Source organism: Miniopterus natalensis, chromosome 1 (assembly GCF_054644295.1).
Source record: "Miniopterus natalensis isolate mMinNat1 chromosome 1, mMinNat1.hap1, whole genome shotgun sequence".
Taxonomy (NCBI): Eukaryota; Metazoa; Chordata; class Mammalia; order Chiroptera; family Miniopteridae; genus Miniopterus; species Miniopterus natalensis.
This window is the reverse complement of record NC_142081.1, coordinates 197,482,277-197,505,383: the sequence shown is the minus strand read 5'-3', so window position 1 is coordinate 197,505,383 and position 23,107 is coordinate 197,482,277. Positions and strand designations below refer to the sequence as shown.

Sequence of the window (23,107 nt, the reverse complement as noted above, 5' to 3'; positions counted from 1 at the left end):
GTCACCATCACAGCAGCAGGGGAGGGCAAGAGAGGTGGCCTGAGAGCACCTTTCGGCCACTTGCCTAAAGCCACATGCAGTGGAACTGCGATTTGAACCGTAGTCTGTCTGGCTTGTGCCCTGTGCCTTGCTCTCTTATAACAATTGACTTCTTTGGTTTATAAAATCCACCGTAACAGAGAGAAGACAGGGCAGTCGCAATCAGGGATGCACCACGACCTGCAGTTCCAAGGATTCTAAAATTCAGCGAGCCCCTGCCTGAGCCCACCACGTCGGAGGCCCTCCTTGCCCACTGTCCCAGTCCATCCCTGCAACAGCCCTGGCAGGTGGGCATGTCAGGATGGGGGCCAGGGGGAGGCTCAGGAAGTCAACACCTGTCACCTGGTTCGCAAGTGCTAGGGATGTGACATCGGGTCTTTGGTCTGTCAGTCTGAGTCTCTGGTCCTCCCAACACAAATCTGATCTTTCCAAGGACAGGCATGTGTGAGCTCCATGAGCCAGCTCCCCCTAACTCCATGACCTCACTTCCTGCCACCCCAGCCTGGGCACAAGAGTCTGGCCAGTGAAATGTGCCTGCCGCTCTGTGGACACATGGCTTCAGGGCTTGGCATGAGCCGGCCCTACTGCCGGGAGCCCCTCCTATCCTCACCTTTCCTCCTTCCCAGTTTGACATTCTCTTCAAGATTGGGATCAAACTCCTCTCTTACTGGAAGTGCCCTTTGGAATAAAGCCCTTTACTTTTTATTATAGTATGTTGTTATAATTGTTCTATTTTACCATTAGTTGCTGTTAATCCTGCCTAATTTATAATGAAGCTTTATCTAGGGGTGTGCACGTATGGGAAACAACATGGTAAGTATAGGGCTCGGCACTCTGTGGTTTCGGGCATCCACCGGGGGGCTTGGAACACAACCCCTGTGAATAGGGGGGACAGCTGCATACAAGTTAAAGAATCTGGTGAAAGAGCACTGTAAAACGTTATCCAGAAAAACACTTTAAAATATTAAAACCCAGTGATATTGAGGAAGAGTGAAAGTCAACCGTGATGCCCCTGTGAGGCCACATTCAGGTGAGCTGTAGTGAGATGCCAAGTTTAGCCAGAAGGGCAGTGCAGAGACGTGCCTACCTCTCCATCCGCCCTCGGGGGGCCAGGTGTTCTCTCGCTCATGTTTTTATAGTGAGAATTCTCCCGAGGGTCGAAGCTGGCCGGAGACGGACATGTCTGAGGTGGGTGGGACTGCAGGCTTTCTTTATGATCTGGGAAAAGGAAAAGCACATTGAAATAGGATTTTGTGACTGCGTCAGATTGACTTCCTCCCACAGCAACACAACAGATCAGATGCAAAGCATTATGCTGCGCACCTGAAGCTAATACAAAACAATATTAAATATAAACTGTAATAGGACATTTAAAAAAAATGTTTAAAAAATCCCAGAAAACAAAATTCGATGCAGATTGGTTTAAACATGCCAGTTATGGGCTAATTACATATCTAAAATGTAATGACACAGCTCACTAATGAGACGATGGAGAATTATATACCAGGTGAATCCTAACCAAGAGAAAGCTAAAAGAGCTATGGTAATATTAAAAAAAAGACTTTAAAAATTTATTTAAAATACAGTGAAACAAGACATAGAGGCTTATTACTGGAATGGCCACAACTATCTTTCAACACGGATTGAAACAATAAGAACATTCTTGAGAGAAGAAAATAACCCTGATCAGCATTTCCTATCAGTTGTGTAGTGTACGTAATAGTCTTCTGTGATTATGAATTTTTCATTATATTGGGGCAACCGATTTATTAGATTTAGCTCTGAGTGCCTTGCTTGAATATTTAAAAAGTCCTGCTTGAAGAAGAGCGTTGGGAAGCAGCTATATGCATTCGAAGTGTATTCAGAATGAGTTAAACGAAAGGAAACAAACAAAAGCCCAACTTGGCCATGCAGTTTTCCCTGAAGGCCTGGCTGGGTCTTCATTTAATAAATAAATAAAATCCTGAGCTTATAATCCACTATAACTGATTGATTGATTTTGTTCTAAAATCATGACAACTAATCTCTGGAGAGTTTTCTTTACATAAAACACTGCATTTGCGTTTTATACCCCATGACATAGGCCTTTCCTACTTGGAGGAGGGAAGGCCACAGAAGGGAAGAGCTTGATTCAGGGTAAGTAGAAGAACACTGGGGGGACACGAAGGTGGCCAATGAAATTTGAGGCAGGGTAGCTGAATTAAAATGGTATGGGTTGTAAAATCATGCTGTTATCAGTAATCACTAATATCTCAAAGTTCTTACGTATATAAAGCTCTTAGCACAGTGCCTGGCCCATATTAGTAGCTCAATAAATGCTACTGCTGATGTTAACATTATCGGGAGCACATAGCTCTAGGTCTTTTGTAACTTAAAAGCATTTTATTTTAACCAAGCATCCATCCATGTTTATTAGCAAATTTTAACTTACCATTACATACAATTTAAAAATCATCTTATAAGAAAAAAAAGCCATATAGTTTAAGGAATGAAATGAAGTGGACAAACATTAGTGGACAAAAACTGAACACAAAAAGAAAACAAATCATCCACAATTCCAAACTTGGAGAGCGACGTTGCTGTTTTGGAGTGTGACCCAAACAACCGAGGTCCTCTTCTATTATCTCAAAATAATTCTGTTTTTGTCCCGAGATTCGCCTGCTTAGGCTCCCAAGAGCTTAGCTTGAATTCATGTGTCAGAGACTTGAGCGGGGCTGTTTATCAGAGAGTACCTGAACTCTCAAGGGTAACTGAGCATTCCCAAACCCTTCTCACGCGTGGAATAAAGGTGGAAGTCTCACGGTGCAGGTGGGATTTCACGATTCTGCGTGAAGACCGCCGCCCTCCCCTGCGGCGCTCGGACTGGGCCCGAGCTCTGTGATCCGGGCGCGGAGGCTGCCCGGCAGGGTGACCGCGGCCCTGAGTCGGTGGAGGGCATGGCAGGCGCTTCAACACTGGTCGAAGGACAGGCTTCTTTCTCTTGCATTCTTGGGGCCCAACAATTCTCAATTGTTTCTCTTGGGAAACAATTTTAGGTACAAATCATATGCTTGGTGGATATTTGTTGACTAAAAGAGGAATTAATGGTGCTGAAGGCCGACACCTTTCCCCTGTCCACCCCAGGCTGTCTGAGCACCTGCTTTCCTATGAGACTCACAGAGAACAAGCTGCCGGAGCCCAGCACAAATGATCTCCGCCCAGCCCGAGGGTGCCGGCTGGACTCAGGCCTGTGAAGGCATCCACGTCACTAACTACTGTTCCATTCTTCAATCACTCTCTATTTTATTTTTATTTTTTTTATTTGTGCAAGATTCTGCCTTTTAAGTTAAGACTCCGGATTCCTCTTTAAGCTATGATTCTGCTTCCCCGTCCTTGCAACATACTCTCAAAACCCCATGAGTAATGCCCTTCCTGGGCCCGTTCAGCCCCTGGACCTTCCACCTGGATGCAGAGCCTTATCTTCATACACAGCCATCTGGCCTCCAGGACAACTGTCATTTGATTCCAAGGGGTTGAGCCCATGTGGTAAATCACTGCCCCCGTTAGCCACCTTCCTTTAAAAAAAAAAAAGTCCTCTCTGGGGAAACTCTTATTAGCAGTGTGTCCATCAGGAGAAAGGAGTTTTCTCGATTGGTTTTCCAACATAAGGCCCAGATGCATAGGGCAGACGAGAAATGACTGATGGAGGCCAGGGAGGAAAGTCGTGGTCCAAGGGAATCAACTGGGTAGGGGATCCCTGGAGAAGGGAAGGGAATGCAGAGCAAAAGGAGAAATACTAAAATGTGTCCGTTGTCTACTGTGTGTCTGGCAGAGGGCTGTGTGTGTATTAACCCTGCGAGTTAACATCATTATTTAAATTTCATGGATGGGGGACTGACGCCACTGTGGGGAGAGAGGCGGAGCGAGGACCCTGGTCAGTGGCGCGCTCGCTCATCCCTCCCACGGTGTCCATGGGGCCTGCTTCCTCCGGGTCTCAGCCCCTTCTCATGGCTCAACAGAGAGGGGGACGGCGGGATTAGACCTAATCATAGATCTCCCTGGCATTTAGGGAGAAGGAAAAATAGACAAAACAATGGGACACATCTAGTTTGGGCAAAATAATCCTAGTAATGTCAAAACCCATCACCCACAGCAATCACTATATATCGTACTTCAGATCTCGCCGCAGACACAATCGCCTCCTGATTTTTACCTTTACAATCAATCAGAGAGGTCGGTTTTATTTTCTCCATTTCTCAGATTTTCTTAAGGGAAATCTGTTTTATACCCAATAGATTGTCAAAAACTTAAAGTTTTGTCACAAACAACTGCAGGAGAGGATGGGGTACACTGGGGACCCATAAGCTGTCAGTGAGACTGAAGGATGCACCTACTTGGGAAAATCCATCTAGTACAAGAGAAGAGAGGAGCATCCTAAGGCCTATAAACTTCACTTAGAGAGAGAACTGAAGAGTCTGTACATGGAAAATACGTACCTATTACGGATGTGGGAAGACACCAGTCATGTTGTTCATAACATCAGCTCAAAAGAGGGAAAATGGAAACACCTAAGTGATCTTACTTAATTATGGGTAAAATTTATTATATTAACACAGTGGAATGCTACCTGTCAATGGACACAAGCTAATGACATTTATACGCATCAGCTCCGCAATGCTGAGGTTCCCAAAACAGTCACAGCGCAGGGATATTGTAGTGTGACGACTTACCTGTTTATTACCATTATCAGGCAAAGTGTTCTTACCTCTGCTTTGCATCCTGTGGCTGCTCATCATGAACGAAGAGCTAAAGAAGACATTAGAAAGGAAAGGATGTAAGTATTTCCCATGCTGGGTAGGATTCCACTCAACGGCAAGGCCAATGACAGTGGCCCAAGTCGCATGTGAAGAGCTTTGTATTGTACTGGATGAGCGAGCAGAAGCCTCCGTTTCCTAAGGCAGTAGGAGGCTGGCTCTTCTCCCTTTCCCGACAGGCAAACATTAGATATGGAACAAGTGACCCGTATGAGTTCTTTCGTGTCATTTCAATGAGCACTAATCGTGATTCTTTATGTTTAGATGACGTGGATTTAGAGACTTGCCTCCCAACCACCGTCACTTAGAAAACGCTACGTGCTGGTAGGGCTCCTGTTCCATAGTGATTATTTACCAGCTGAGAGTATGGAAAGTAATGTATTCCTTCTTGAAACGTGAGCCAGGTGAGAAAACCGTAAGAAAATCCATAGAGAAAAGGGATTATAAAAAATATAATAAAAGACAATGAAAAGCCAACATGCATGTCTAAGCACAGTAGTAATGATGTCACCGGGACCGCTCACCGGTGGCTCTGGTTAGCGCTTTGCCGAGTGCTCAGCTCTATCGACCCTTAGCGCTGCTCCCCCGGTTCGCGTTGCGTTGTGGCCCAGCAGCGTCTCCCTGAGCGCCGGGCGCGACTAGTTAAATCTAATTACATGGCACCCGCTCCACACCAGCAACTGTGCCATGGACTAAAGCCTCCGGGCCAGTGAAATGAAACCGAGCCCTCCTCCAGCCACGGACGCGCCCGAGCGTGCACCTGGCCTTTGCTATCTCGTGGGAACCGGGGTCTTACGGGTGCTTCTAGATAAAAATGCTGGCAGGTTACGCAGGCACCGCACTTGCTGTAGCCCGACTGACACCCAAGACGCTGCCTCAGTCAACACCAGGAGTCCCGCACCGGGAGCCAGCGTACAATTTTGATAAATGTCTGGGGAAAAATCATCTACAGCAAAATGTCTCTGCCTTAATTTTTTAGGACTTTTTAAAAAAAATGTTGAGAGGCCAGAAACATCCTCTGAGGATATTTTAGGTCTCGAGTACGGAGTTTATAAGGATTGAAGCAAGGAAACAAACACAGAACAAACAAAAATAAAAGTAATGATTCTTCCATTTTGCCAACGTGTGTCGAGTACTTACTGGGTGTGTGGCATGTTTCAGGGACTATAATGTGAGTACGACAAGGCCTCTGTCCCAGAGCAGATCCGTTTATGGGGAGAAGACGTTGTATCACAATCACAATGCGGGGCAAGTGCCACGACAGGTGTGTGCACAGCAGGAGTTCCTGCGGGAGCTGCGGGTCACTTAACCCACACGAACTCCAAAATCCCTTGGGATCTCGGGAAAGGCTTCCTGGGGGGAGTGCTAACTGGGCTGAGCCCTGAAAGGTGAACAGGAGGTGGTGATGTGTGAGCGCGTGTTCCAGGCAGAGGGAACAGCAGGTGCAAAGGCTCAGAGGCAAGAAAACATGGCTTATTCTGCAACAGACCAGAAAGCAGTTCCTTCTGGACAGAAGGTAAGGCGTGGAGATGCTAAGTATCATTGAAAGGCTACTGCAACAGTCCAGGCGAGATCGATGGTGGCTGGTCCGTGTTGGGAGGCGGGGAAATGGGGAGAAATGGGTAGATTTAAGACATGTTTTGGAGATAGAATTGGGAGGTGGAAATGGGTTGGATGGGAAGAGTGAAGGTGAGGGAGAGAACGCACCGTTTACTGGGGTGAGAAAGTTTGTAGGAGGGAAGAGGTGGTTTGGGAATGAAAGTAGAAATGAGGAGCTCAGCCTCAACACTATGAGTTTGAGACGCCTGTCACCTATTGAAAGAAAACTGCCCATTGGGTCTGAGCTAGGAAGCGTGGTTTCGGCTGAAGATAGAGGTTTAGGAATTACGGGCACAGGCTGACGTTCGCCACTGTGGGGTGGGTGAAACTGCCCAGGCTCTCAGAGGGAGAAACCAGGACCTCAGAGGAGCCCTGAGGATACCAGCACTTAGAGGTCAGCTTGGGAAAAAGCCCAGAAGGGAGCCCAGAAGAAGCCAGTTAATGGAGGAAGAAAAATCAGGAGACTGTTCAGTAAATTAAACAAACAAACAAACGAAGCCAAACCACAGCCAATAACTACTACAAATGTGGGCGTGACTAAGAGCTCATTATCTTTGCACAAAAATAAAACCAATGTGATGGTTTTATTTTCCGCTTGGAAAATTACATTAAGAAAGGGTATTATATTGTGCTACATGCAAGAATTTGTGTCAGATTGGCCCTAAACAGAAAAGAGCCTCTCGAGAATTATGAAGCCAGAGTCCTAACACTAACACCGGCAGGCCAAAGACTAAGACCAAAGTTACTGAAGGTGGGAAATAGGACAAGGCAGGAAAGTGAGGGGGCAGGGAGTGGGGGTGGCCGCCACCCTGAGGGACAGGGCATGGCCATGGCGAGGAGAGCTCACACGTACTGGGCACTTGCAACGGGCCTGGCTCTGCCCTCAGCCTCGTGTGTGAGATGAGTGATGCTGCCCAGCGTCACCGGTTCGCTGGTGGCGAAGCCAGGCCGTCCCGTCCCAGTGGATTCCTCCTAACCACCGCTCTGTTCCTCCACAGGCAGGGTGTACTCCCTGTAAGTATTCGTTAGGTAAATATTGGCAGCATTTTCACCCTGGGCAGGCTCCTGGGAAAGCTGGGATTCATGGGCTGCAGTTTTAGAATTGTCAATATAGACGTTGTGGGCTGCTGACAAGTGAAGTTGAATTTGACTTCAATGGTAAGGGCCTTGGTCTGTCTGGGCCTCATTTATTCCCTCTGGGGAATGGGTCAGAACTATCTCCTGGTTTCGGTGGCTTTAAGCTGGGGTCTGAAGAATGCAGAGAAGTTTTCCAAGTATGGAGAGAGTGGAGAGGGGGAGTAATGGAGGGGAGTGTTATAGGCAGGGAAATAGTGTGTGCAAATGTCCTGTGGTAGCTGACAATGGCGAATGGAAGGTGGGTGAGTGGCATGAACAAAGGCTGAAGCCACTGGTCAGACCTAGGTCATAGGCTTTAGAGCACTAATTTAGAGGCTCTGGATTCTGTTTTAAGGAAGCGACACTAATTCACAGTGGTTTACAGCCCGAGCCTTTGCTTCCTCGACTCTTTAGTTGGGACGAGAGTTGTCATAATAACCTGATCAAGAAAGTATTTAATCAGATAATGACAGTTTTAACTCATGGCCATGTGTAAAGTGAAATTCGAAACTAAGTTTCCGTGTGGTCCTCAATGGAGTCTAGTTAGAAAGGCCAACTTTTCTTCCCCGATTAGTTGGCATCTGTCCCAGTTAATCTGATCTGGTTAATATTTAGGTCTTCGAATCCCCTGCACTTCTCTAGTCCTCGCTCAGGAAGTACAAAGCACGGGAAGAAATGGCGCCATTAGCTTCAATGACAGCTGTGGTCCAGGCCTCCTTATCAAAGGCCCAGGACTTCCCCTTTCTCAGGAAGCTTTGGAGGGTCAGTATCCTACATGACCCCGGAGCTGGGACCCCACAAGGTGCTCCTGGCTCCTTACCTGGTGACAGCAAGAGGGATCGCAGGAGCACTTTGATGTTGTGCCTGGACAGAGGCCTCGGGCTTCATCAGGTGATGAGGAACTGTGTGAAGGAGTCACAAGATTGGGTCAGGATGCAAAGGGAAACTGGCGCGAGACCCTCAGAGGCCACCGGAGCAGCTCTAACTTCATCCAATAATCTACGACGATTAGGAGCAGGCTGCTGGTGGCGGCAGGAACTGAAACCCATGCCCTACGCCAGCCTGGCTCCGGGAGTGGCTTCTCCTTGAGGCTATAAATTTCCTCTGAATATTGAACTTTCAATACTGTTATCGAAAATATTGCATCTGGAGCTCATCATTGAACTCCCCAAAATATAGAACATTAATTACGCTGGAAGGTATTCGGTGTGGAAGAGAACTGAAGTGGAATTCTGCATTCAAATGAAACTACATAGAAACATAAACAAAAAAGTGAAGTCCAAGAACTGCTTTTTGCAGCGTAGGGCATGGGGATGCGCAGTGCTGGCCCACACCCCGCATTCCCATCCCCCTGTGACGGGCCGGAGAGCCCCGGGGCTCTGATGGAGAACGGTAGCTCCCAACCCGGTCCACCAGGCGGCATTTTCTCAGAACTTCCCCTTGGTCTTCAAGTTCTGAAAAGCTCTGCCAACCGTATGAACTGGAGTTATTTAGTAATTACATAGGCCACCGCTCTTGCCTCTTTTTATTGCCTTTTCATCATGGATAGATTTTAACCAGCCATCCAGAAGTACCAAGGGCACACAGTGCCACCACAGTATGAAATCCCATAAAACGCTCAGTTCCGGCTGTAAGTCCTAAAGTCAAGGACGCAGGCGGACACCTCCGGTCTTCATTTGGGCTGCTACTCTGTGCTCTGCCCGAGGTTGCTCACCGAGGGGACACTTTTGGTTGAGGGACTGTGATTACTTGAAATGTGACAGGAGTCAGTGACTGGTCTGCTAGTCACACGTCCTATGCAAGTGTTTCACGTCATCGGCAGCCACTCGGAGCACCTGCCCCTCGTGAGCTGAACGATGTCACACGGCTGCACTGACAATCCCTGGAGCCCAAGGCAACAATGCCTGAACATTTCCATCAGGGTGCTGCGCTTCAGTGTGAGAAAGGCACGGGTTCCTTTAGGTTTTGAATTTTTTAGATTGCCGGCAGACCCCCACTCCTCCATTGGGGCCCTTGGGGGTACACAACCCCAGAGAGGCCTCGCTCAAGTCTAAGGTTGTCACTATAAACACGAGCATACTAGAGGCCGTGGAGGCCATGCAAGCTGTCCAAGGCCCTAGGGCATCAGTGGAGGCCTCCACTGCTTTGCCGACCACGCGCCGTGTTAACTCTTTGGGCCCAGGCTCAGGCCCGTGGCCCTGGACATACTTCCTCCTTCTAAGTGAATGGTGAGCAGGATGTCACAGGTGGCCATGGAGTTACTATCTACTGGGCATCCTGCAGGCTGGCCAGTGCGTGTTGGACCACATATGTCCACAGCAATACGCTGACGGGGTGTGTGTGTGCGGGTGACAGCAGAGATGGAGAGACCAAGAGCTTCTCCGGGACGGTGCACCAGCGACTTCTTGCCAAAGTGGCAGGAGGTGACCTGTGCCTCCCTGTCAGCAGCTTGTGGCTGAAGAAAGACCACGAGCCCAGCACCAATTTAAATTCCCTTGTTTCGACCAGAGCGTCCTGGAACAGACTGTGAAGTCCTGAGTCCACCTGAATCATGTGACCACACACATGCACCCCCCCCCCCCCCCCCCCGCCCTGATACAGTCAATCCTTTCAACAAATGACTAGCACTGTAAATGTGGAAACAGAAACTTAACCTAATGGTATTAGGGAATGAAAACAAACATAAACAGTTTACCTTTCTCTGTTCCAAGGACCTGTGTTAAATGAAAAAAAAAAGTTGAGTGACTCTTGGTGATAGAGAGCTTCACAGTATGTGTTTTTAGAGCAGCTGGTTAGTAGACTTGGGCAACGTTTCTGTTAGTATTGAGATTTTAAAAATCTACAAATAACACTCCAAAAGCACAAACCAATCGTATCCTCTCTGCGCGATGTAACAGGCAGGTATACAGTCCGCCGACGGGACTAGAAATCGCATCCACTCTTCGGAAAGCGATGTAACCACAGCTATCAAGAGCCTTAGAGAGACTGTTATTTTTATGCCAGTAATTCCATTGGTGAGGCTCTTTTCCTAAGAAAACCTAAAATCCGGCCCAAGTTCCATGTACAATGCCGTTCAGCATGCCATCAGTGACACCGTCCAAACCCTGGAGACAAGCTACGTGCCCGTCTAAGCAGGAGCCAACAGGCTCGCCTTGGCCCTGTACCCAGCTGCAGGGATATTCCAGACGGCCTGGGAGTATTTGCACAGAGTGTGGAACAAGATTACGCCCTGAGTGTGCCTCGGTGTCACATAAAAGTCTCCAGTGAAAACTGGACTCATGACATACGTACACGTAGGGGTGTGTGTGTAAAAGGGATTTGAAGAGATAGGACAAAATAGCAATAGGGGTTGTGTGTAAGCAAGGAGGCTATGGTTACTTTTCTTCATATTAAAAAAATGAGCATGAAAATATTCACATTATTATTACTATTATTATTTTACAGATTTCAGAGAGAGGAAGGGAGAGGGAAAGAGGGATAGAAAGATCAATGATGAGAGAGTCATTGGTCGATGCCTCCTGCAGGGCCCCTGCTGGGGAATTGAACCCTGACCTCCCGGTTCATGGGTTGACACTCAACCACTGAGCCACATCGGCTGGGCACGGTATTCTTTTTGGATGAGGCCATTTATCTTCCCATGCATCTCCTCGTCTTTCTTTCCTTAACAGTGGTAGAATTCCTGACCACCCTTCATTATAAAAACCTAAGTTATCAGACGTGCATCCTTGGGCCCCATTCTATTCTTAAAGAAGCAGAGGACTTACAAGAGGTGCAGTGTTTGCTGCAGTGTTTACGTAACTGAGAATAATTTTCTTTCTTTTATTAATCCTTCCCCGAGGATATTTTTTCCATTGCCTTTCAGAGGGAGAGAGAGAAACCTCCATGTGAGAAAGACACATCGATTGGTTGCCTCCCACATGCTCCCTGGCCGGGGTGGGGATCGAGCCTGCAACTGAGGCACGTGCCCTTGGCCCGAATCGAACCCGGGACCCTTCAGTCCGCAGGCCGATGCTCTAACCACTGAGACACACAGGCTAGGGCTGAATAATGTCCTAAAGTCCATTTTATGCAGCTGGGGAGGAGCTCAGGTATCATTTAGATAAGAGCTTCTTAACCTGGGGGCTGGAAGAGGCCCTTGATGGCTTCGTGGGGTCCATGAATCTTCTGAAATGAAAAGCCAAATTTTTTTCCTCCATACACATGTGCATTTTTTTTCCTGGGGGTTTAGGACGGTTTATTATACCTTTCATCAAATTTTCAAAAGGGTCTGAGGTCCATGAAAAGTTTAAGCCAGTGATCTGCCGATGAGGTGCAGAGAGGTGGTGCCACTGACCCAGATTCCCAGTTACCTTGTGGCTGAGCTGACCTGGAACCCAGGTCTCGGGACTCACATTTACTTCACAGGCAGGAAACCCTTAGCAACAAACAGCCCAGAGAGGCACCGTAAGTCGTGTCTGAAGCTGGCCTACAGACCAGCTCTTTCACTTCAGAGCCACGGCAGCCCCTAGGGCTCCGGAAGGGGCACACGCATCTGGTCGTGGACAGCAAAGGAAGGCAGATCCACTGGCGAAGCGAAAAGGGCCGTGGGTCCATGCTAACGAGTGGCTTGAAAGCCTCCCCACCCAGTCTTCCCCCGACTTTGAACCTGGCAGTTCAGTCTCCATCGGAGGCAGCGTGGCTCTCGGGCTTGTCAAAGGAGAGGGGCGCCGAGCCCAGCACGCTGAGAAGCCGGCCGTCTGGGGGAGCAGATGTTTTATCTAATTGAGACCCAGTCAACTTTTAGCTCGAGGGCTCTGCATTTAAGTTTAATGAGAGTAGGAGAGCGGAGGGAAACTCTAGTTTCTCTACTTTAACTTCTTGTGTTGATTTTAGAAGATAAACATATTCAAATGAAATAGTAATGCCTTCCGCATGTCCCCCCCCCCATTCCTTTCCTTTCCCCTGTTTCCATTTAAGCTCAGAGGTGTCTGCATTCCCCGGTGCGGAATCCCAGGTGAGGGACACGCTTGGACGTGGGGCTCGCAGGGGCTCTGCCAGCTGGGGGAGCTCTGGCGAGTCTCTCCACCTCTCTGAGGCTTCTTTTCTCTTAGGGTTTTGCAAGAATTAAATGGGACCATGAGTCTCTACTTTGTTTGAAAACTATAAGGTGCTATGTGAGTTTGAGTTGGGGCGGGTAGCCCGTCATTTCTGGTCTCCAAGATTCTGGCCACATGCACACAAGCGTGACATTTGTCCTATGAAATCAGCTTTTGTGATGAAGAAATGGCCTTGATGCTGGCCCCAAACAATGGGGAAACATCTGGGCAGAAGGTAAGGAGGGAGAATGTGCTTTTCCGCTACGCCCTGTCGCTCTTCGGATGATGCCAACTTCTAGCAAAATACCGACCAAAGTTGCAAGGAGAGCGAACAGACCCGCACAGTCCCTGCCCCAAGGCTGACCCCCTCCTATCCTCATTTGTTGTGACTGGGGCCTACTGTCCTTTCAGGCTGACCAGCGAGTTATGGCCTGTAGGTCACTGTGAGTGCCATCCGCTACTTGGGACACATAAATCCGACTCTCAGGAAGACAGGGGTGGGTACCACCCCCAACTTTCTCCTTCCTGGTGGCACCTGGAAGTTCGTGCCCCAGAAGAGGGAAGCTGGCCAAGTCCTGAGTGGAACAGGGTGGCCTGTCCTCGGCAGCTCTGTGTCCTTGACACGACTGTCTTACGGATTAGAGGTAATGCGCATCTTTCTGGAGTCACCAGCTGGAACTGTGACTTGACTTTAACATTTGCATGATGCCATTAAAGAAAGAAGAAAGAAAAGAAAGGAAGGAACGTCAGCCTCTGCAGCCGAGGTAATAGCACCGGCCAGTAACAAGACAGGAAGCCAGTCCCCTAGGGGGCCAGTGGGAGTGAAGGGAGGACACACATGTTGTTGGACAGGCACCTTCCACCAGTCACGGTGGACTCACCACCATCTTCCTAAGGGCCTTCCCCTCTGGGGGCTTAAGGAAGTAAACGTCCAAGGGGGCTCTCAGATGTCTCCGTCTTATGTGACACTCATGCCATTTATTGAACCTCTACTGCTCACCTGGTCATTTACACACCCACTCTGACTGACTTTGACTTTGTCACAACTTTGCAAAGTTGGGTGCGCCCACCCCTCTTTCATGGCCGGGGGTGGGGGTGGGCACGGGTGGAGTGAGGGGGGAGATCTGCCCAAGTTCACAGAAGCAGTGGGCAGCAGAGCAGCTTCAGACCCAGGCCTGTGTGGCTCTGTATCTTGTATTTCTCCTACTTTGCAGTCCTGTCCTTCTTGTGAGGAACACGTGGCAGGGGAGAACCCACGCTCCAACATTCTGTAATGCGGGAGCTTGGAAGCCGGGGTGGAGACTTGGAGGCTTCCGGGGAACTAGGCGTGTTCTTGTCACTGTCCCCGTAAACACTGACTATGGTGGCAATAGGATCTTGGTTTAAAATCTGGATCTTAACTTGTTTTGCTTTAGCTTTCCCACCTTTAAAATGGGGACAACACCACATATCGCGCATGGCTGTTATGCTGAAGTGTAGGAGAGTATTTAAAGCCAAGAGCATCTGGCCCATTGCAGGCCCTTCACGCACACAAATTCCCCTTCTCTGTATCCTGGGACAAAGTCGCCACTTACCTCAGTTAAGTTCTTTAAGCTTATCTGTCTGCAGGGAAAAGAAATACAGTGTTACACAAAATACAGTTCATAATGATCAGAATAAAACCATTCTGAGCCCTTAAGAACCTTTGATTACATTTTTATTGTCAAATCAGTGGCCCGTAGTCCAGTGTGATATTTATCACCTTCTATAAAACTAAAGCCAGGTTATTTTTCTCATAATTTTCTAAGCAAAAGAAGAAGTGATGAGCCAATAAAAACGGTGGTAGCAGAAAGGACATGAATAGACTTGCCTCTAGTTTCAGGAGAATTTAAATAACACCACTGTTCCTCCTGACACTTGGTTTTCCGTGGCACGTTTCATCACCACAGCCAGACCTGCCAGTATTCCCTTGGTTCTTAGTTTTCTGCTCTGAGGGAGCGTAAAGGGTTTTAAATAGGAAATTGTCAAGTACAGCGGGATCCCAGGAAGGTACGTGTGGGAGAAAGATGCCAATGATGTATGGAGACCCGAGACGGAAAACTCCGAAGCTGAGCTATAGGGGAAGGATTCAGTCTGAGATATGCTGATGTGGACATTGGACAAGTCTCAAGAGAAGCTCCAGCCATTCATTTATATTCACAGTTAAGTCAATGAACATCTCTAATCCTCATTTTTCTTACCTGCAAGGTGTCTATAAGTGTATTCATCTTTATTATTATTTTAAAAATGTTTTTATTGATTTTAGAGAGAGAAGAAGGGAGAGGGAGAGGCAGAGAGAGAGAGAAACATCAATGATGAGTCATTGATCGGCTGCCTCCTGCACGTCCCCTACTGGGGACAGAGCCCGAAACCCCGGCATGTGCCCTGACGGGGAATTGAACCAGTGACCTCTTGGTTCATGGGTCTGGGTCAATGCTCAACCATTGAGACACAGTGCCCGGGCAAGTGTATTCCTCTTCAGAGGGTTATTGTGAGCATTGGTGGAGATAAAAATGAAAACATTGGGTGGTCAGTGGGCTCGGAGTTAGAATGTGCTCGAAGTCAGATAAGGAGACTGTGAGGATGGAGCCGTGCACATTCCATCTAGAAGGGCCTGCTGGCGAGCAGACGGGGCTGGGGAAAGAGCAGAGGTTAGGGCTGCCCAGGACCTCAGCCGGAGGCCGTGCACCTGGAGTCATCAGGCTGTATGCATCAGATTAGATCATCCCAGAGGCATCCGGGCTGATGCCACGTCCTGGCCTCAGATGTCTAAGCAACAGGCACCCGGACGGCGGTTCCGCGTTCCTTAACCCGGTTCGTGGGCTCCTCTGAGATGGGACACTGACCCCCGCCTCTCCCTTTTACTGGGGCAAGTGAGAAGATAAATGTGACTAGAAGTAATAAAGTAGAAAGAACACCCATAATGTTAATTACTTTTGGGTTAAATTGAGGCTAATCTTTCATGCTTAAGAGACTCTGGCGTTTCAAATACTGACAGATTGGCCACATGGCTTCGATTTAAAATGTGTAATTGACTTTAGTCTTGTGATTTTAAGTTTCAAGAGTCAACCTGTGGTGGGCAGCTAGACAGGAGCAGAGCAAGGACAATGGGCCAGGGACAGGAGGTCACCAGGGTGGAAAGCCCCAGGTGCCTAGCAAAGGACAATTGTAGAGTGGGACCTCGCTCCAGGGTGACCTTTCCACCCCTAGCATATCATGGGCGGTTTGGGCCCCCTGACCTTTCCTCCCTGGAGATAACATCTAGGCCTCAGTTGTATTTCAGCCCCAGGCCTAGATAAGCAGCTAAACCAGTCACAGCTGCCCTCAGGCCCAGCTGCCTTGGATAATGACCCCCTGCCCTGGCGCCAGCCAGTCAGTCAGTGGGGACCCAGACTCTGAAAGGACACACCTGGCAAGCTGCTGAATATTCTACCAAGATCTTCCCCTGGGACCTCCCCTAAAATCTCTTCCCTTAAAACCATTACAAAGGAGGACCCTTGGGCTCCTCCTCCTGGGAGCATTCCCGGAGCCTGGCCCCAGCCCCGCACGCCTTAGCATTACCATCAGCTTCCTCACTCCCAAGCTCCAAGGGCCCTTTGCCTCTATAACTTGTTTCCTAAGCCCATTTCTTCTAGGAATTACTTTTTATGCCCCTGTGATTAACAAAATAAATGTTCTCTTACAGTTAGGGCCTTGGCTCTGAATTCTTTCCTAGACAGAATCCAAGTACTGAGGTTGCCGAACCCGAGTCTGGTCTGACCCCACCAGACTACCACCCGGTGCCGTTCCTACAATAAACCGATGTTTGACTTCGTTTGTAAAGAGTTTGAACAGTTTATGAGAACTTAAATTTTTCCATAGTCATACATTTACTTTAATAGATTTACAGAAGTTCATTGTTAGAGAAAGTTTTGCTTGTTAGCCTAAGAACTACTTAAAAATCAAGTGAGTGAAACATATTAAATATTTCAAATGTTTAAGGAGATTTTACTCTATTTGTAAATGAGCCTTATTGTCTAAGATCCCTTAACCTCTCTAAGGTGACAAGCAGAGCGATTGTCTTTCTGCTTGGGTAAAATTACTAGATTTAAAAACAGCAGTGTACTTAACAGAAGCAATTGGAGGCTTCAGGAAAGCAAGGCTTCAGAACTGACAACTTTAAATATTGGATTTTTAAGTGAGAACCCAAGTAATTGTGAGAAATCCCTCCGTACACAGCAACCGTCACTGGACACTGAAATGCCGAGTTGACAGACCCCACACGTTAGCTGCTCCCCTCACCTATAAAATGAAGGCAACTGGCTTTGGGTGGAGGGGGGGTCCTTCTCTTAAAGGAGATGTTTGAAGACAGAGGGACCTGCGCAAAGTCACAAAAGGGCAGTCAAGGTGGGCACTCTGGTCTCCTCCCCACAGCACCACAGTGCTGCTCAGAGAGCATCTCTGAACTGTGCTTGCCCACCTTTCGTGCCTGGAGATGGCTAATGCAACGTGGTCAGTGGCTACCTAGAGTCAGTGTTGCCACATTCTTTCCTGCACATAGTAGGTGCTCAATGCGTGTTTGAGGATAATACCTTTTTTTTTTGTTAATCCTCACTGAAGGATACTTTTTCCATTGATTTTTAGAGAGAGTGGAAGGGAGAGAGAAACATCGATGTGAGAGAAATATCAAGACACATCTGAGAGAAACATTAAGACACGTGGATTGGTTGCCTCTCAAACACGGCCTGACCAGGGCCTGGAATAGAACCTGCAGCCCAGGTATGCGCCCTTGACCTGGAAGCCAACCCGTGACCCTTTGGTGCATGGGCTGATGCTCTAACCACTGAGCACACCGGCCAGGGCAGGATTATACCTTTTACTCTAAAAATAGCCCTTCTTGAGCCTCCCTTAGTTTTCAGTTCAGTTTCAAATGAACTGGATCCGAATCCTTGCTCTGTCACCCATGAGCTCCATCGCTCTGGACAAGGGAAATTTCCTCTCCGAAGCTTGGTTTCCCCACCTGTAAAGTGGGTAAATCCAAATGGCAACAAAGAGGGTTGATTAAGGTTCTCATGAAATAACACATGTGGAAGCTATTTGGGATAAAATAACACCTTATATCTGCAGAAGGCCTTTAACGCTTTCTTTTAAATGAGACCGTTTTATTCTGAGATAAGTGCAGGTCTCAGGCAGGTGTAAGAAATGACAGATCATCGAGATCCTGCGTGCCCTTCTTTCAGTTTCCCTGATGGCGACATGGTGCACAACTGTCGTGATGGTCAAGCTCACGCTCTAACATCAGCAGTGTCCACTCATAAACGGGAATTTGGTCTTCTTCATAACCCACACACTCTCTTGTTTAAAGGGTCATGGTTTCCCAATAGCTATATTCTTTTTTCACTTCTCAAATCATCCAAACATACTTTTTTTTTCGCCACTGACATTGCTTGAACGGATGTGTTCCAGCACTGCTGATTGAAAAGGGAAAATTGTGGTTGAGCAAACGGGTGTTTTGCTCCTTCAAATCAGGCTCTTTGTTAAATTATACTTCGGCTGAAGCCTGCATGTGGGCCACTGAGTTTGCTGAAGCAGAGGAAGCACCTGGCTCGGCGACCTCTCTGCGTCTTTGTGTCCTTAGTAACCCGAAGAAGATCCTGATGTTGCTTCCTGCACAGAGTCCCTGTGGGGCGGAGTTAATGCACCCCGAGGACTCCAAAGCCAGCCCTGAGCGTGTGCGTGTGCGTGTGCATGTGAGAGTGTGTGTGTGTGTGTGTAGCTAGCGCTCAGCAAGCGCCCGTTACTCCTTGATTACCCAGGATGGTTTTATCTGGTGCATGTGCCATGGTGTTGACATTACAATGGATACAGCTAGACAACCATTGCCTTTAAATCTCTTTCTAATTATGTCCAGAGGAGCCTCAGTGTCTTAGCCCCAGCCCCACCCTGACGGCTACTTGCCTTTGAAGGGAGAAAACTCCAGGCTCAAAGTTTTGGTCTGCAACTGTCTGTGTTGCAATTACTTACGGTGATATATTTCCCCTTTATGCCAATTTACTTTAGTAAAATAAATAAATAAATACACATATATATATATATATAAGTAAAATGAGGCCCTGGCCAGGTAGCTCAGTTGGAGCATCGCCCCTGATACACCAGGGTTGTGGGTTCGATCTCCAGTCAGCGCACACACAAGAAGCACCCAGTGATGCATGACTACGTGGAACAACACATCGATCTCCCGCTCTCTTTCTAAAATCAATGAATTAATATTTTTTGCTCATCTCTTTTTTTTTTAAGTTCATGGAAATTGTAAACATCATGATAATGGTTTGTAATGGGCCGAGAATGTTTAACCAACCGCCCCAACTTCAAAGCCCTCTTCCAGTTTTAAGTCGCTAATGAATGATTTAAACGGCCCGTCCCTAATCTGAACGGCTGCCATCGGGATTGTTCTGTGGGGAGCCGCAGCCCAGCTTTAGAGGAGACAAGGGCGGGGCTGGTGGAGCCAAACGGCTGCGACACAATGGCTGGACCCTCCGCCACGGCCCCGGGAGCAGAGCCTTTGTGAAGGCTGCAGCTGCTGCGCCCCCATTCACCCCGGGTTGCCAGATGTAAATCTCAGCCTGGGCGGGGGTTCGCCCCCCAGGGCCCTGGCGGAGGTGATCACAGCCTCCTGGGGGTGGGCTGGGGATTCACCCCCGGCCCCCCGGGGGGGGGGGGGCTGTTGGGAAGGGGCGGGGCTCCTTTTCCTGCTTTGGCAGAAGCAGCTCAGACCTCCAGCGGTCCTTCCGATTTCAGAGAGAGTGAGCCGAGCAGCCGCCCCGGGGGGTGTGTGCCTGTGACCTGAGCCATCAGCAACGGCCACCTGACAGCCAGCATGAGGCCCGACTGAAAATGGGTTGACAGCTGTCTCCCTAAAGCAGCGCTCTCTTATTCACAGGGCCCTTCCCAGGGTCTTGCACAGGGCTCCTCGGGTGTTTGTTCCTCAGGAGTCACCCCTGTAGCTTTGACCAAGTCCCCTAACTTCTCTGAATCTTAGTGACCCTCTGTGCCCAGTGGACAGGGCAGTGGCATTTCACCGGGCACCCACTGTGTGCCCTCCACCGGGCTGGGCACTCTGCCCTTCGGAGCCTTAGAGAGCCGCACACAGCTGGCTGGTGGAAGGAGGCCGTGGGGTGACACGTCATTGCTCTGGAGGTGCTGGCCCTGAGGAGACCCGGCCGGTTGTCATCACAGCTGAAAACAACTCAACAAATGTCAAGGACGGAGGCAGAAGCACCAGAGGCGCGCGCGAGCGTCTAAGGTTCCGGCACCACCAGGTGGCAGCACCGCGGACGGCGAGACCCGCCGCCAGGGGCTCAGTGGGCTCCGTGGAGCAGCGTTCACACACCAGAAGCCGGGGCGCAGACAGTGTGGCCGGGACCCTCCAAGCTCTAACGGCAATGCACCCCCAGAACCCGGCCCCTCTGGGTGCCTAACCCTGCTGCCCATCACACGCACCCCTCAGGCAGTGGGAGCGGATCTGGGGGACAGTGCCCCCAGCAAGCTCTCGGTTTAGGTTAACGTGGAGCGGGGAGGAAGCGCTGCGTTAGGCCACCTGGGCCCCGCGGATACGGGGGACAGTGCCCCCAGCAAGCTCTCGGTTTAGGTTAACGTGGAGCGGGGAGGAAGCGCTGCGTTAGGCCACCTAGGCTCCATCAGGGAAAAGAGGGTGCTGGGTGCCCACTCCTACCGGGACGCTGGGGGATGCTGTTGGCCTGTTTTCCTTCTCTTAGGAGGCGACAGACACTGTCCTGGGCACTTGAGAAAAGTCCCAGCCCCCCTCACCACATCCCGTCCGGTCCGCGGCTATTTTCTTCCTACAGTCAAGGAAAGCGGTGCACAGCCGTCCGGAGCTTTTTACCCCGCGGAAGTGGCTGCGCTGGGGCCAGGCCCGGCCTGCTGGGTCCCTACATCCTGCTCTTTCCAGCATCAAAACAAAACAAAACAAAACACAGAGAGAAAAGGACACCCCCTTTTCTCCACAGGACACAGGCTCGTCACCATCGATGCTTGATCTGTCTTTCCTTCTATCTCCTACTTCTCGGGTTTCAACCAGGGCTCACCCTCCTAGCCTACTTGCTGGGGAGTTCTAGGGGTGCTGCCTTTTACATTTCCAATTCTGGTGACACCGCTTAATGGATCTGGTGGCCTCTTATTGTTGCTGCCCCCTAGTCTCTGTCTTTGAGAACAGAAATCAAAGCAGAGCCCACGCGGTGACTCCTGGCCTGGCTGGGACCCTTCGGAGGCTGCAGAAGGAAATACCTATTCATCAGACATCTGCTGTGTGCCGGGCACTGTGCCGGGAATACGCACATGGGAGTGAGATAGTCCCTCCTTTTGGGCTGGAAGAGACAGACTTGTATCCAAATATATTTATGAGAAGGCAAGGGCCCCGGCTGAAGGGGCTCAAGGCCATGGTAGCAAGTAAGTGTTGGTTATAAACACACTGGGCGGGCGCTGTCACGAGCTGGTCAGGAGCTGGTCAACTCACTTCACCCTGAGAGAAGCCCTGGGCTCAGGGGAGGTTAGTCATTTCCCCGAAGGCAGAGTTTCTCAGCCTTGGTACATTGGCCTCCTCAGTCTCACTGCTCTTTGCTGCTTAGCAGCATCCCTGGCCTCTCTACCCACGAGATGCCGGGAGCATCCCACCATCCAAGTTGTCACAGCCAGATGTCTCTGGGCACAGATAACTCCTTGGAGACACAGTCACCCCCGGTTGAAGTCCCCTGTCCCAAACCACCAGCTCATAAGAAGGAGGGCCTGACCTTCAACCTGGGCAGTTTGAATAAGGTCTTGAGAACTCATGTCCCTTCCCACATGCTATGCCCACTGCCAAGGGGACAGAGGAGACAGGAAACGGCGTGGGGGAGGGGGGAGGGGGAAGGGGAGGGGTGCTGGCCTGGAAGATGTATGTTTGTGTGAAGCTGTGACGGAAAGGAAGATGAAGAGAGCCTGGCCGGTGTGGCTCAGTGGTTGAGCATCAACCCATGAGCCAGGAGGTCACAGTTTGATTCCCAGTCAGGGCACATGCCCAGGTTTGGGGCTTGATCCCTAGTAGGGCACGTGCAGGAGGCAGCCGATCAATGACTCTCTCATTATTGATGTTTCTGTCTCTCCGCCTCTCCCTTCCTCTCTCAGAAATCAATAGAAACACACACATATATGTAAAAAGACGAAGAGACATTCACCACAAAATAAAGTGGGGAGAAATGACATTTTAGGCTCTTTAACTGCCTCCATCAGTGATAAATGGGTTTTCCATCAAAGTGTGCCTGATATTTTGAATTTCTGTATCCGTGAGAAAGACTCACTGGTAAATAATCCCAGTGTCCTGACTTCTGATTCAAACCTTCAGGGAGACAGCATCGCTCCTTCTGTGAGAAACGCGAGGGAAACGCTAATCTCTGCTCCAATTTCCAGAACAAGGTAATTCTGACAGTCCAACTCTGGGGGAAAAATACGCCCCTTCAGGTTTGTCACATTTTGTGATTAGAGCTGGCAGCCAATGCCCCACACGGTAGGGAATGAGGGTCCCTCATCAGCACTAATACCAGAGGGTCGGTTTTGTAATGTTTATTTGTCACAGAGGCGGTAATGTTTTTGACAAATGGATTTCCATACGTGGTTATGTTCATGTGAAATACGAGTATATTTCACGGCTGATGGGAAGCTGGGGACCAATAGTGTTCCTTGAATAGCCCAAACCACCTTTTGGTTTTTACATAAAAGGTCCTGATTTTGTGCTGGCATTTAACATTTTCTTTAATAACTAATTCAGGTCTCAAGCGAGCCATTCTTTCAATAACTCATTTCATTACAAAAAAAAGCTGTGTTTTCAGTTAAAGAATTAAACTACCAGCTCGGCGGGCGTGGCTCAGCAGTTGAGCATCGGTCTAGGATCCAGGAGATCGGGGTTCGATTCCCGGTCAGGGCACATGCCCGGGTTGCGGGCTCGATCCCCAGTAGGGGGGGTGCAGGAGGCAGCTGATCAATGACTCTCATCATTGATGTTTCTCTCTCTCTCCCTCTCCCATCCTCTCCCTGAAATCAATCAAAACATACTTAAAAAAAAAAAAAGAATTAAACTACCAGTTTCTAAGACTATTTTCCCTCAAGGTACAATTGGCCCCTCCTCACCGCATTAGGGAGCCTGTTCTGAGGGGTGACTGTTGGGTTGCCCTTGTCACCCTCCCCAGCCCACCCATCCCCCTGGGCATTTCACCAGCAGCCGCGACCAGTCTCTCACCTGGGTCCCCTCTGCACGTCCGGGAAGGTGTGCCTCTGGGGGAAGGGGGACGGGCCGCCCTCGGGCTCGGGCTCGGGGGGCAAGGGCTGGTACTTCTTTGGAAGAGTGATAACAGGTAGCCTGTGTGCAGAGTCACAAGGGGAAGTGAGAAGCTTTTGCACAGGTGGCTCCTCAGACAGCCCTGCCCTCAGTGCCCCCAG

General features: G+C 49.3%; 1 protein-coding gene across 1 annotated transcript in view; it reads right to left on the bottom strand.

Annotated features, from left to right (window-relative positions):
* The window catches only part of CLNK (cytokine dependent hematopoietic cell linker), a 164,623-nt gene that overhangs the window by 6,668 nt on the left and 134,848 nt on the right, over nt 1-23,107 (bottom strand). Inside the window, exons 10-15 of the mRNA XM_087828874.1 lie at nt 22,908-23,027; nt 14,197-14,224; nt 10,243-10,261; nt 8,368-8,449; nt 4,784-4,824; nt 1,127-1,257 (exon numbers count right to left, since the gene is read on the bottom strand). Of these exons, the coding sequence (XP_087685000.1) occupies nt 1,127-1,257; nt 4,784-4,824; nt 8,368-8,449; nt 10,243-10,261; nt 14,197-14,224; nt 22,908-23,027 (421 nt within the window). The remainder of the gene's footprint in view (nt 1-1,126; nt 1,258-4,783; nt 4,825-8,367; nt 8,450-10,242; nt 10,262-14,196; nt 14,225-22,907; nt 23,028-23,107) is intronic.